The sequence below is a fragment of the Dreissena polymorpha genome, chromosome 13 (assembly GCF_020536995.1).
Source record: "Dreissena polymorpha isolate Duluth1 chromosome 13, UMN_Dpol_1.0, whole genome shotgun sequence".
Classification (NCBI taxonomy): domain Eukaryota; kingdom Metazoa; phylum Mollusca; class Bivalvia; order Myida; family Dreissenidae; genus Dreissena; species Dreissena polymorpha.
Window position 1 is genome coordinate 38,253,230 of NC_068367.1, and position 14,312 is coordinate 38,267,541.

General features: G+C 35.2%; 1 protein-coding gene across 1 annotated transcript; it reads right to left on the reverse strand.

Moving 5' to 3' along the window:
• LOC127854598 (putative leucine-rich repeat-containing protein DDB_G0290503) lies at positions 1–5,997 on the reverse strand. The gene is made up of 4 exons (XM_052389661.1): positions 5,594–5,997; positions 3,636–4,853; positions 1,090–1,211; positions 1–132 (listed from the first exon to the last, which is right to left on the reverse strand). Exons 1-4 carry the CDS (start codon positions 5,820–5,822, stop codon positions 1–3), a joined length of 1,701 nt encoding a protein of 566 aa, XP_052245621.1. The 5' UTR covers positions 5,823–5,997.
• Between the last annotated feature and the right edge of the window lie 8,315 nt (positions 5,998–14,312).

Consider the following 14,312-nt stretch of genomic DNA (forward strand, 5'->3'; position numbering starts at 1 on the left):
TCAATCCCTCAATATTAACAGGTTGACTTTGAGGTAGGTGCCCGTCCCGGCCTTGTCCCAACTGACCATCACGTTTCTGTCACCAAAATCGCCCGCGTAATAACCTATCACTTTGCCTGGGCCACCGCCGTCCTGTGGAATGAAATAAAAGCAAACGCATATTCAGATCAGTATGACGTTGTCATAGCAATATCTCAACAGGGAGTGTGTGCGGGTTTCCTTTACTTCAGGTACGTTACCATTCAGGAACTTAACTTAGCAGAAACTTGATATTTTCAATCAAAGTACGTAGAGCAATTATACACAGCAGTTAATACGTGTGAATTATTTATGGGTTCAATCTAATGTTAGATTTCAGCTGGCGTCATTATGTAACATTAGGTAACGCCTTATGTAAATATTTTGTCGAGATATTTTCATTAATATTTTTAATTTAAAGGTCTTATTACCATGACTATCTTAGAAAGCCATTGTGTTACTTAAATACCATGCGAATAATGTATGTATGATTACAATTACTTTCGAGAAAATGCTATCTAAAACATACAAATACACTTATTGAAACAACGACAAACTGCCCTGGATAAAAAAGTAACTAAAGATAAATGTGAACGCATGCAAACGCAAATACACTAAAAAGCACACACATCAAAACCGTAAAAATAAAGTAATCTACAAAAATATCAAAAACCACTCTAACGTCCAAAACCTCAAGCTAGATATTGGAGCTGCTGGTCGATGGAAGCAGGTATAAAATTCATTCTATAATTTAGTCTTCCATGTTTGTTAAGGGTCAACTATCAAGAAAATGTGCATACGAAATACAATTCATATTGAATGAAGTTCGCGTGTTATAACGCCGAACAGACCATTATGACGAATGAGCACAAATCGCTCGTGCTATAGATAAGTTAAAAAATGGGAGTATACGATTCTTTAACAGATCTATAAAAACAAACATAATCAGAAGGGTGGGTGTTGTGGTTTGAGTGTTTAAACATTAGAAGTATGCTTTTACTACTTCGATCTCGTTTAAGATGTAACAATACGATTCATGAAAAATGTAGTCATCCAGCGCGCACAATATACCTCGTCACCATGACTCCAGTTTTCACCACGCACGACCCTGGTCTCGAATTTGATGTGCTTTTCTAGGTCACTTCCGAATATCCTCTTCACGGGGTACCCGTTGGCTGACAATGGTAGCTTCCCTTTAAAAAAGAAGTTGTAAAGTAATTTGTATAATAAAATGTAAACTTGTTTAACATGTTCTTCTACTATGGATAATGAGTTAAGTTATATATCAAGCTTAAATAAACGATTTTGTTTTGTCGTGTACATCAATACATGCATATTGTAGCTTATAAATATGGATTAATTTAAAGTTAAGGGTAAACATTCACTTAGGAGTCTTTTTTCAAAAAATCTATTAAATAATTTGAGTTTCCTCTGATTTTTGGTATTTTTTTATGTATGAATTACTTGATCTACGCTCAACGAAAAGGTGTTAAATAATCGTATTGAATCCACGATATATACTCAATACTTTTATTTATAAAAAATTTTCGGGGGGGGGGGGGGTGCAGGGGTTATGTTATATATGTTGCGTGAATACATGTTGCGCGATATAGGAAATTCCTGTATAGTGTTATATCAAATAAAAAAAAATCATTGGATGACCCTCTTAAGTTTTTTTAAAGACCTTCCAGTCTGCTGTAAATGTAGTCACCAGAGCTGAAATAGATCTTGAAAGTTAACACTTAAAAATCTCCTCTGAAACCTAACGGCTCAGTGTTTTGGTTTTGTTCTCTGACATCGTATAATGGCCCTCGACCAAGTTGTTCGAATGTATACCCGTTGGGTCAAAAATGGCCCCGCAATTAAGGTAACTTGTATTCCTTACATCTATACTTTACAAAATATGTTCCTCTGAAAACAGATGCTTCACAGGTTTGGTATTTGATAAGTAACATCATGTATTGGTCTTCTAATATATTTATTGAATGTGTGGGCAAAATACTTGGTACTGAATTGGTAACAAAGCTGCATTAAAAGTAATTATCATGTGGTAAAATTATTTTCGTTTATTCTGTTTTGAGAAAATGAATCATACTTTTATGATATTACAAGAAACGTTGAAACACCGCTAACACAAGCGTATACGGTAAAACTTGTTTGTTTTTCTGGAGCCCTTATGCAACAAGTCCATCGCAGCCCCGAAATGGTAACTGTTGTACTGCTGTTGATAATACAGCAATTGGATATAAGGATTTTGTAAATAATTGTGATTTAGTAGTGCAAGGAAGTAAATTAAGAACCAGGTTTGGATTAATGTTTAAACAAGTTATATGAAGGTTGGGTAATCCATGCTTATGCTAGTGTAAACAAGTTTTTTCTTCAATATACATAGATTATTACCACACATGGCGTCTTTCTGAAGTCGGCTAAGATATAATAGATATTGTTTTATAAGTTTTGTAAATGTTTACCTAGATATGTTACATGTTGAGCGTCAATGAAATAAATGCAGACGGTGTACAAAAGCACTGCAATAATCACTAATAAACCTATATTTATTGACCATCCCACGAGAAAACACAACTATAGGTTTTCTATCTATGCTTGCGATTACTCAAACTCAATGGGTTTTTTTACCAACATCATTCGATACTGTGTTTAAATATGTTATTGCATTGAGTAAAGGTACATATTGGTAAGTAAATGTGGTTTGTCCAACATGACTGTTAAATGTAGTTCTGTAAGTGTGTTAAACTCAGTTTTATACGACATCAACCGATGACCTTGACATATTTATCGCAAAACCTATTCATATGATAAAATATATAAATCACTCCCAGTTATTTTAATAGCACACATCAAACCCATAGCCTGTGATATTGATGATGATGATGATGATTATTACGATTACGATGACGATGATGATGATGATGATGATGATGATGATGATGATGATGATGATGATGATGATGATGATGATGATGATGATGATGATGATGATGATGATAATGATGATGATGATGATGAGGAGGAGGAGGAGGAGGAGGAGGAGGAGGAGGATTGTACGTAGAATTGGCTCTGGGGCCCCTTCTACATGCAATACCTCTCTGATTGGAAGAAAAAACATTTGGATTTTCCTCGGTATGTCAATAAGTCTTTCGTCATAATTATTCTTATAAATGAAACTTCCTTTCTAGTTCATATATATTAATTAATTCATTGTATTATCTCTGCTAAATAAACCATATGATTTGCAATGTTTAGTTAAATCACGTTCTACACTAAGCTGTGAAAGCCTGGTAATGAATCCAGGTTGTGGATAAGACTCTTCCTTACTTGTGGGAGCCCGTAGCGAGTTATCTGTCGGATGAAACTATGATTAACCTTCTGTAGCTATTTTTAATTAATCATTGAAAATCAATAAGTCATGCATATAAACTTGTTTCATTTAATGTATGCGAATGTTTTTGTGTGAAATGCTTGTTTCATAAATGTTGTTAATTGTGTGCGGTTATTTTATGTTCAGTGTCTATAATTGTTAAAGGTCATATTTTTGTAAGTATATGATTGTTCGTTAACAGCAAAGTAATAAACCTACTGGCCCGTTATGCACTTACCAATCTGTGTTTTCAGGTCTTTTATCGAAGCGTCCAGTTTTACTATATTAGCATCTGCCTTGTCAATCCTCGCACTCAAATTGTTTTGAAGAGCGTTGACTCTGTCGTCGCATTTCTTATTAACGCCTGCGTTCAACTGGAGAAGTTCAGCTTTTAAGTTCTTGATCAATTCGTTTCTTTCATTTTTCTCGACCAATGCGTTGACTTGGAGTTTGTTCACTTCACCATCCACTCGAACGATTGCCTTGTCAATCTTTATACTCAGTTTGTTTTGTTCGGAGATCAGCGACTGTGAAAAGCTATTCATTTGATCGGATATTCGCGTCTCCAGATCTTTGTTACCTGCCATACTCAGCGCTGCGGTTTCATTAAGCTTCTTTTGAAGAGTGTTGACTCTGTCGTCCAATTTCGTTTCAACGCCTGCGTTCAACTGGAGAAGTTCAACTTTAAAGTTCTTCATCAATTCGTTTCTTTCATTTTTCTCGACCAATGCGTTGACTTTGAGTTTGTTCACTTCAAGGGCCAGTCGAACGATCTTTGTATCGGCCTTGTCAATATTTGTACTCAATTTGTTTTGTTCGGAGATCAGCGACTGGGAAAAGTTATTCATTTGAACGGATATTCGCGTCTCCAGATCTTTGTAACAATCCATATTCAGTGCTGCGGTTTCCTTAAGCTTCTTTTGAAGAGTGTTGACTCTGTCGTCGCATTTCGTTTCAACGCCTGCGTTCAACTGGAGAAGTTCAGCTTTAAAGTTCTTCATCAATTCGTTTCTTTCATTTTTCTCGACCAATGCGTTGACTTCGAGTTTGTTCACTTCACCATCCAGTCGAACGATTGCCTTGTCAATCTTTATACTCAGTTTGTTTTGTTCGGAGATCATGGACTGGGAAAGGGTATTTGTTTGATCGAACACGTGCGTCTTAAGGTCCTTGTAACCTTTCATCATAACAGCTGCGGTTTCTTCAAACTTCTTTTGAAGAGCGTTGAATTTATCGCCAAAATTTGTTTCAATCCCTGCGTTCAACCTGAGAAGTTCAGCATTTGCTTTATCCTCTTTCTCTACGACCAATTGGTTGACTTTACTTTTAAGTGCCGAATTGTCCACTTGAATTTCGCTGACAGCACTAAATAATCTGTTCAGTCGACTTTCATGTGCATTCAACTTATTCTTGAGATCTGTAATCTCCCTTTGATTAATATCTGTCATTCCATGGCCTATCGATAAAATATAGAAAAAAAAACAACTCTTAACGTGACTTAATTCTATGCGTCAGCTTTATAATGAGGCAACTATATCCTAAATGTATATATTCTTTCATGAACTTTATTAGATTAAGTTAATATAATAGCAGCTTTATTTTGATCTTTTTCGAGCTCGGTTCGATGCTTTAATTTGCATCTGATCAATCCCGGTCAATCCGCGTCCTTTAAAACTAAATGCCCTCATAGTTATATGTATTCTTTCATGAACTTACGCTATCAAATGTACTAGCCTAATTTTGAGATTAGTTGAGATTGTTTTTTTCTGACGGTACAATTTTGTCATCCACCAATATTAATATCTGTCTTATCAACAAAATGCCAGGCATTTTTGTGTTTCTATACCATAACATATTATGTTTAAGATGCATTTTGAGTTTTAGAATAATTGACGAATCATTATAACTGAAGGTGAGGATTTGGAACTCTTTTGGGGCAGGTCATATAAACCATCATACGACAAAGTACTTGGGGTAAGGTAATAAGTTCGTGAACCGTATATTCTGTATTATCTTCTGATGTATATCTTGCAAATTCCTCACATATTTTAAAGCTACACAACTCAATCGGAACTTAAAATTTGTCTTAAGATCTTTGATAAAACAAGACGCTGACATACAAAGGAAAACGTGCCATTTAAATAAGTTCTATATGCTTAATCTATTATTTATATTTCTCTTCTGTAATCTTCCTACCAATAATGGATCCATCGCTAGAGTTCCTCTGACCGACTACAATCTGCTCGACGGTCATCTTCAGGTCCAAGATCTCAAGCCGGATGTCATTGATATCGTCCTCAACGGAATTCTTGAGGATCGTCAGCCTTCTGTTCAACTGTGTCACGTCATTCGCCCGTCCGGTAACGTGGTGTGACGTCATGAAGACGATGATGAAGCAGACCACATTCCCGATGTTTCGTAACATGGCGCCTTTATATCAACGACTTGAGTTCTGACACAGATTTTAAGTTTAATAAACACTGATATCCGTTAATTTGTTTCGAAACGATCGAACAAATGTGTTGATTTTTATACAAACGGTCGTAACCCGGACAATGCAAACATTGATTTAAACCCAGCTCACGCAGGAGGTACTTAATGACTTGCTATTTAATGAATCCGACAACAAGTGTTTTTACGCTGTTACAGGTCGGATGTATGTAATCCAAACTTAAGTGTGGCACTTTATTAGCGTGCTTTGGTCCGATATTAGACTTCCAACTCATAGAATTATTGTTGAAAACAACGCGATACTTGAAACTCGAGACGAACATACAATTAATTGAAGCAAAACTAAACGCGGAATACCAAAAACGAGCTAAGGATAGGCAAACAATATTAAGTATGGTCAGATTTGTAGTGGAAACAAACAACTTTTTAAGCCTTAATCAGAGCTCAGTAATCGGTAAACGTTCGTGTTTCTAGTATTATCATATTTTCTGTTTGAAATACACTATTAATCGAAAATAGTTATTACATATACGACTATTATGAATATTATTTTACACGTGCTTCTATATTTAGCACGCGCTGCCTATAAATGAACATAGTGACCGGTTCTTATCGGTTGCGAAAAATAATGGTGGGGAAAAGGGAGGGCACTTGGGAGTCCTATTTGTAACATGCCAATTAAATAGTATTTTGGTATAAGGTGACAGTAATGAGCCATTATCAGTGTATGCCATTGACAAATTCATTTGTATGATTAGCGGATAAGCGGGACGGAATAACGCTCGATTGGTCATTGTCGGCTCAGGTACTACTTAAATTTACCCCGGGTACTCTTAAGTATACTTCAATGTACCCCGAGTAAGGACAATGTACTAACACGTACCAGGCAAATTTAATCTGTACCCGAGTTTTATTCTCGCCCAAAATCCGATGTCGTAAAACGCACTACGGCATCCAAAACTAAATTCTATTTGAAAAAAATCTATCTCAGCATGCTTTTTGAGCAGGAATTTCGATAATATAGGGGTCATTTGACAAACTATTGACATAAATATGAACATAATTAATTTGAAAAAAGCCTAAAACGAACAATTTAGCGTTGAAATTTCCGGGTACGTTTCCGTAAATTTTCCGTACCCGGGGTACATTTAAGAATACTTAAGAGTACCCGTGGTACATATGGGTAGTACCCGAGCCGACAATGACAAATCGAGCCCGAAAAACCTTCAACGAGTATTTGAAACACGAAGCCAGTTGCCAATTAGTCAACACCATTGAAAAACACAATGCACACAATTGGGGATAAAGTTGAACATTAACAATTATCGCTAACCATTACTATTCTGCCTAAACGCAATCAACGCATTTGATACAGCTTAACTGAATCCGCGTTTGACAGCATTGTCAAGTGTCAGTTAAGTACACTGTGTTATGTGCCTCCTTTGTGTAAAAACCGGATTTATTTTTACTTAGAAACAGACGAAATATGTATGCATGGATTACATTGAATTTAAATGCCTCATGCCTACGGTAATTCAGTCTTAATTTTAATGTAACAATGGACATTATTCGTTAGGATCTTAAATTCGTAACTCAGTCCACTGACGAAACAGACGAAAAGTATTGCCTGACGAATAATAATTGTTTCACAGTATTGACTATTTCAGTTTAAATAAGTTTCTACATATTATAAAAAAGTGTCTCCAGTTTTATAGTAATTAAAATACGAATGTAAAAAAACAGTGTTTCATTTATATTATTAATTATTTTTTCCACTTTACTGATTCCACAAACAACAACAACGACATGTTCCACTTATTATTACTGATAAGCGACGCGTGAATGCCACAACTGTTTTAATAAATTGTCCATGATTCGTTTGCGACTACAAATTGTCCTCACCGTAGTATGAGAAATTTGATTAAATGTTACGCAGGCCCTGAAAACGTGGTGGAGCAAATACTACTTTAATTTCTAAAAGAACTTCCCATATACAAATGCAAAATGCTACCATAATGCCTTCTATAGATGGTGCAAAACCAAACATAGCTTTAACAATCAAGAATCGATTGAACGCTGAATTTTAAGCAAACATAATTAAAATGGTAAAATATTCTTTATAAAACAATACATCTTGCTTATTGGACCTTCAGTTATGTACGACGTTGATATTCCTGCTACTGTAGGGTGCAAGCAGAAGTCGAAAACATAAAAGCATCTTAATTGTGTCGCTGGATACAACACATTCTAGCTTAAGTTAAGGCATGTTGAATGAAGTCCAACTGAAGTTCAACTGTACAACACCGATTCATATTTGAACACACGTACTTAAAACCCTAAGGTTTTAGATGTATCTCAATTAATCGTGCATCATCACTGCAATACAAGTTAACAACGCATTCAGATGCATTTGAGCCGTGCTCCGTGAAAAGGGGATTTAATGCACGTGCGTAAAGTGTCGTTCCAGATTAGACTGTGCAGTCGGCACAGGCTCATCAGTGACGACACTTTCCGCTTTTATGATATTTTTTGTTTCAAGAAAGTTTCTTTTTCGCAAAAATCAACTTTATGCGGAAAGTGTCGTCCCTGATTAGCCTGTGCGGACTGCACAGGCTAATCTGGGACGACACTTTACGCACGTGCATTAAACTCCCTTTTCACAGAGCGCGGCTCATTTTTATTTTAATGTTTGATCATGCCTGTGGATTTAAAAACACGTTACTTTAATAGGTTTATAGAAGATGTATGTTATTTAAATGTCAATTCCATCCATATTGAGTTACTACATATAATATAGGTCCCTGATATAATCACACTGTCTTTGAATACAACTTAATTTAGCTTTAGTAACACACCGTTTAATAAAACAACACGCGCATTCAAATGACGTCATATTGTTGTTTCTCTTGACATGATTTATACTTTTCTTGCTAGTGTGTGTATTTTCTTTCTTCTATCTTCAAAATAAAGACACAGTATGTTGTGGTATTATAGAACTAGTTCATAAGTGTTTATTGCGATCAGTTTATTTCTCATCACATACTATTTAACCCCTCGCCAAAACTGGATCGTGGTTTATGTATTCTTAACTTTTACAAAATAAACTTATCTTCATTAAGACTTTTCAAATGAAAAAACACGACATCAAGTACAGTTAAATGGAAAAGAAAACATAAAATAAGCTGGTATAAACTTTATTCAATAGCATAACACGCAACATTCAGAAATCGTCACAATAAGGATTCTTGTCATAACATCTGTGAGTAAGCCCACAATACTGTCAATATGTAAAACAATCCGTTATGCAAAATAAGTCCGAAAAATACACTTTGAAAATCCTTATCCACTGCCGAAATGTGACTCGTCCAGAATGCAACGCCATCTTGTATCTGTAATGTATTCACTTGTAAATAAATTTAACTAAATTCACAAATGCAATATCATAAACCGTCGCTAAACAATTTTCATAAGCAAATAATGATATAAAATTTTAGTCCGTAAGGACAAACGCTGGACATGTACATCCCATATCAAAAGCGACGAACAATAGTATAATTTAAGTTTATGAAATTGTCATAATTACATATTTAATATCAATCTCCACGCAGAGTTGTCGTTCCATGCTCTCACATTCAATCTCCACGCAGAGTTGTCGTCCCATGCTCTCACATGCAATCTCCACGCAGAGTTGTCGTTCCATGCTCTCACATGCAATCTCCACGCAGAGTTGTCGTTCCATGCTCTCACATGCAATCTCCACGCAGAGTTGTCGTTTCATGCTCTAACATACAATATCTGCCATCACAAGACAATCTTACCAGATTTGGTAGCATTTTTTTGTTTACGTATAAAATAATTATTATGAAAAGTAGTATCATTTTCTTATATATTTTGAAATAGTTTATAAGTTAAGGTTGATCATAAAAAGTAAATTGCCTAAATTAAAAAAGTAAAACTAACAAAGGGAAAATTATTGTACCTCGAAGCTCGAATATCATCAAGGGGTTGGTTATAAAGGCAGGAATTTGATCCAGCTTTGCTGGTTCCAGTCAAATCTCTGCGCGCAGGTTGATTTAATGTTTCATAGTGTCCCAATTAATATCCGTTTTTGTACCACTGTGTATTTTAAAGACTGCTACCGTGAACAAAAATGTTTCAAACGCAAATAATGCGAAAGAGAATATTTCGGAATGATAGTATGTTAATGAAGTTTAAAGAATCGTATTTATCAAATAAACAATCAAAAGACGCAGATTTAACGATACAATATGCAATATATGAATAATATATATATAATGAGGCCATGCTATTTTATGACAAAATTTACAAAATCGGACCTTTGCGCATTATGCGTCAAACAAGACTAAAACTGTAAGCAAGCAAACTTACAAATCTAAGGTCTATGATATAATATTAAACTAAATCCAAAATGCATTTAGTTTAAAGACGCATTAAAGTAATGCCTTAATTCCGAAAATATTCGGCGGAAACTCATTGAAATAAAAAAACTTATTTGAATTTTTAACAATAATATAATACATTTTCAGAAATTATACTTATTATTAGGTATAGAAACAGCAGTGCTCTTATTTAAATGGATCTTTTTACGTTTTGATAAATTGACAAAATTGAAGAAAAAAATGTTACATATTTGCAAATTTTCGTTGTACTTATTTTTTTCGCAAGGAAACAGTAATACTGAACATTTACCATGCTCTAAAATATCAATTATCTAAATCTGTTGACGATTTAAAGATTGGAAAAACCTGATATTACAAAGCATTACAAACGCGAAACGATTGAAGAATTTGTTATCGTTGTATTATGTGACATTACGAGATTGCTGATATACAGTATACAATACCCCTGCGACCTTTGCACGGATTTCCGACCGGTTTAAGCGCTCTTTATTTAAATATATTTTTGTTTTATTCTGGAACTCTTCACTTCCGATGATTACATTTATCAATCTAAAGCATTTAAATGACAAACTTTAAAACATAATTTTTGTGTGCAAAGGTCCCTATAAAATACAAACGAATTGAAACGTTCGCAAAACACCTGCATGAGAGAACCCTTATTACACCACGTGGTCCTTAATTATCGGCCAGTGACCAATTACCATACAGAATGAGCTTAAATCGACAACGTGGTAGCAAATTGTAACGGGAAATAACCGTATAGTACTTACATAAAGTTACTTCTTTCCAACGCTAAGAAGGTGGGGGAGATTGTAGAGTGAGTCCACAGTTCCGGCGTTCCGTTTTTCACTGGCATAGTATCCGGTATTCGAGATGGCGACCTTAATGATTCTTGCAGCTAAATTGGCTATTTCCTGAAAGAGCGGAAGCTTTCTTATTGTCACTGTATACTCAATGTGTTTCTTAAATAATTAAATGTAAAAGCGACAATTTTAGACTCGATTATTTAGTATAATGTAACATTATGGCTTGAAAGTAGTTTGAACATTTCGTTAGCATCTGTAATGTAGTTAGTTTGCCATTTCATTATCGAAAATAGTATGTTGAATGTTTTGTCGTCTTTTTTCTAAGCAATTGGTTTCTTGCCTAAAATTGCATACTTTCGCAATGCATTAATAATTTCTCACCTGCTAGTGTTCATTGAGTTTAATTATTCCCACATATCGGTATATAAACATTACGCGCAACGAGTTTTTAGACTTTGCAAGACGCATCACTTTTGTTTGACTACGAAGAAGTTTACACAATATACTAAAATAATTTGGACAGTTTTATAAAGAGTGTCCGTATCGCACAGGCTTTTTATAAAGAGTGTCCGTATCGCACAGGCTTTTTATAAAGAGTGTCCGTATCGCACAGGCTTTTTATAAAGAGTGTCCGTATCGCACAGGCTACTGTTTGGCATATAGAATTATAACTTAAAATGTAATAATAACAAAGCAAATAATAAATGCTTGTCTCATTTATGCCTAGCGTCTAGAAAAAAGGCCTTGGCAAACAGCGTAGACCCAGATAAGACGCCGCATGATGCGGCGTCTCATCATGGTCTGCGCTGTTTGCTTAAAGGAATTTCTGTAAGAAATAGTCTTAATATAGAAAAACATATACTACACATCCCTAGTTTTGAAAATAAACTGATCCAATTTAGAAGGATGGGAGAGTCCACTAGGCATAAATGCGTTAACGCAAAATAGTTGAAACACCGGACAATTGGTCAAAATGTAATATGATACGATGGGAATACGGATAGGATTCAAAACTGCAGTTTACCTGTCTGTCTTCGTCGTCCATTGGTGTTGGCGCGGCGTCTATTAAATCTGCAAATTTCAAGGAAACCAGGGCGACGAAAAGAATAGCGAAAACTGCCTTCATTTTGTCTGAAAAATTATATTATCAAAGTTAGGAACACGGTTTTCAAGAATCGTTATTAGTTCCATATTCATGAATTACTAATAGTTTAATTTTTAATCTATGCACATGCAGTGTTCAGTATAAGCAACGCCGCTTTTCGAAACAAAGGTCATGGCATTAAAGGATACCCAGTGTAAGTCATCCCATTTATTATAAAAAAAATTATACATTCAAAAAGTTTTTTCCTTGAATCATTTAATTACATTATGGTTTTACTAATATTGGTTGAATCAATCACAAAACACCAACCTATCAAAATATATAAATATAAAATATATAAATATATTTGTAAAATATTTAGGGTGATCTCAAAGAAATGTAAGATTCGAACCACGGTTTGCTTTACAAACTATCGAAATAAAAATAGTTCAAAGAACGTATACTACATACCTGTTTTGATTGTCGCTGGATCGGAAGAAAGTTCGGGTGAATGTTCAAGTCGTTCACAGTTGAAACAGGCTGGTAGAATGCATCGTAAAATATCTGAAAGCCTTTTTATATACCAGTTGTTCTTGTGTCACAAGATTCGCAAGGACAGGCCATAAACTTCAAATTAGTAAAGCAATTAACATTTTCGCCGACTCAATCAAACAGTGGCCAAAGGATCCGTTGATTTCCAATTCTGTCGGAAATTGGTATAAAGTCACGTGACCTCCGCATGGCATATGGCGCAAAGCTTGCCCTACGTTTTCTAATGTCCGAGCGGCAATAAAAGCGCAACCATGTGTTATGGCGCGGAATTGGAACCAAATGCGTTTTATGGATGCAATGTTTGTTTATGCCAAAATAAACCCATTGGAATGAAACTGTTCGGTGACAATATTGACGCATGTGTTTAATGTAAATGAAGAGGAAGCTGAAGGATAACGTATGCAGTGAAGTCGTTTGCTTTTCTTCTTCTTGAACGTGACTTTGTAGTAGGAAAGTGGGAGTATTGCGAAACAAACACGATGAACTGACGTACGATTTATAGTGAATTTCATCGAAATATATATATTAGTCACAAAATAGCACAAAACGCAACACATTCTTCAAACAATATTGTGTTAAAAGCTACAGTGTGCGCATCACTGTTGAATTGAGCTGAAAAGAATTAACAGGTCAAAATCGTAAGTTAAAATGTGGTAACTGACCAATTATCTGCAACTCATCTTGCTACTAGTTGTTTATAAAAATATATATATTAAATTCGATATTTTACATGACTGTCCCAGTCCTCTAAGCCGAGCGGAACTGTCTTCTTATTTGGATCGGAGTTATTGTTCGTGAGTCGTATGAATAGATATCGTTGCAGGAAATGTCTTTGTGTCGTATGAACGAATCTGCACTAAAACTAAATTTAGATTCACATCGTACATGCATGATCAGTTGTCAAACGAAAGTACGGTTGATATTCAAATTCATTAGTTTTCTCTTTCCGGGATATGTGTTAGTATGTTGATGCTGAATTAACAAATATAAGTGTATATGAAGTGAAAACACCAAAAATTAAACAACGGTTGCAATAGACACCTTTAAACATACGCATAATGTCACTTTAAGACATTTATATAACAGAGCTTCTTCAATTATAAGCTTAAACGTTTGCATGCTGGGAAATTTGTCGTCTGCTAAAATGTCTTCTGCTGAATTTCTAAAATTAGCATTTTCTTCGATTTTTTTCAAAGAACACTATCAGAATAGCAAACAGTTTGGATCCTGATGAGACGCCACGTTCTGTGGCGTCTCATCTGGATCCAAACTGTTTGCAAAGGCCTTCAAAATCTGGTTCCCGCACTGAAAAGCTTAAACGTTTGCGGACCAAGATCACACAATCTATTCGCCTAAGCCCCCATTAATTGGTCATTTATCCAGCGATATACACGTGTATTTAGCCCTAACCTGTAGCAAAAATGTTGTCAACATTCCTGAAATTGTTATCGCATGAATTCGGATCGTCAACCTCCTACGACAACAAACCGATCGGGCGTCTCGTTGTGCATTTAATATTTACACTTTTCCCTTATTGCTTCACTGCGTTTGATTTACAGAATGTATGTATACGCAACTCGAGCATTTACATTTAAACTGTT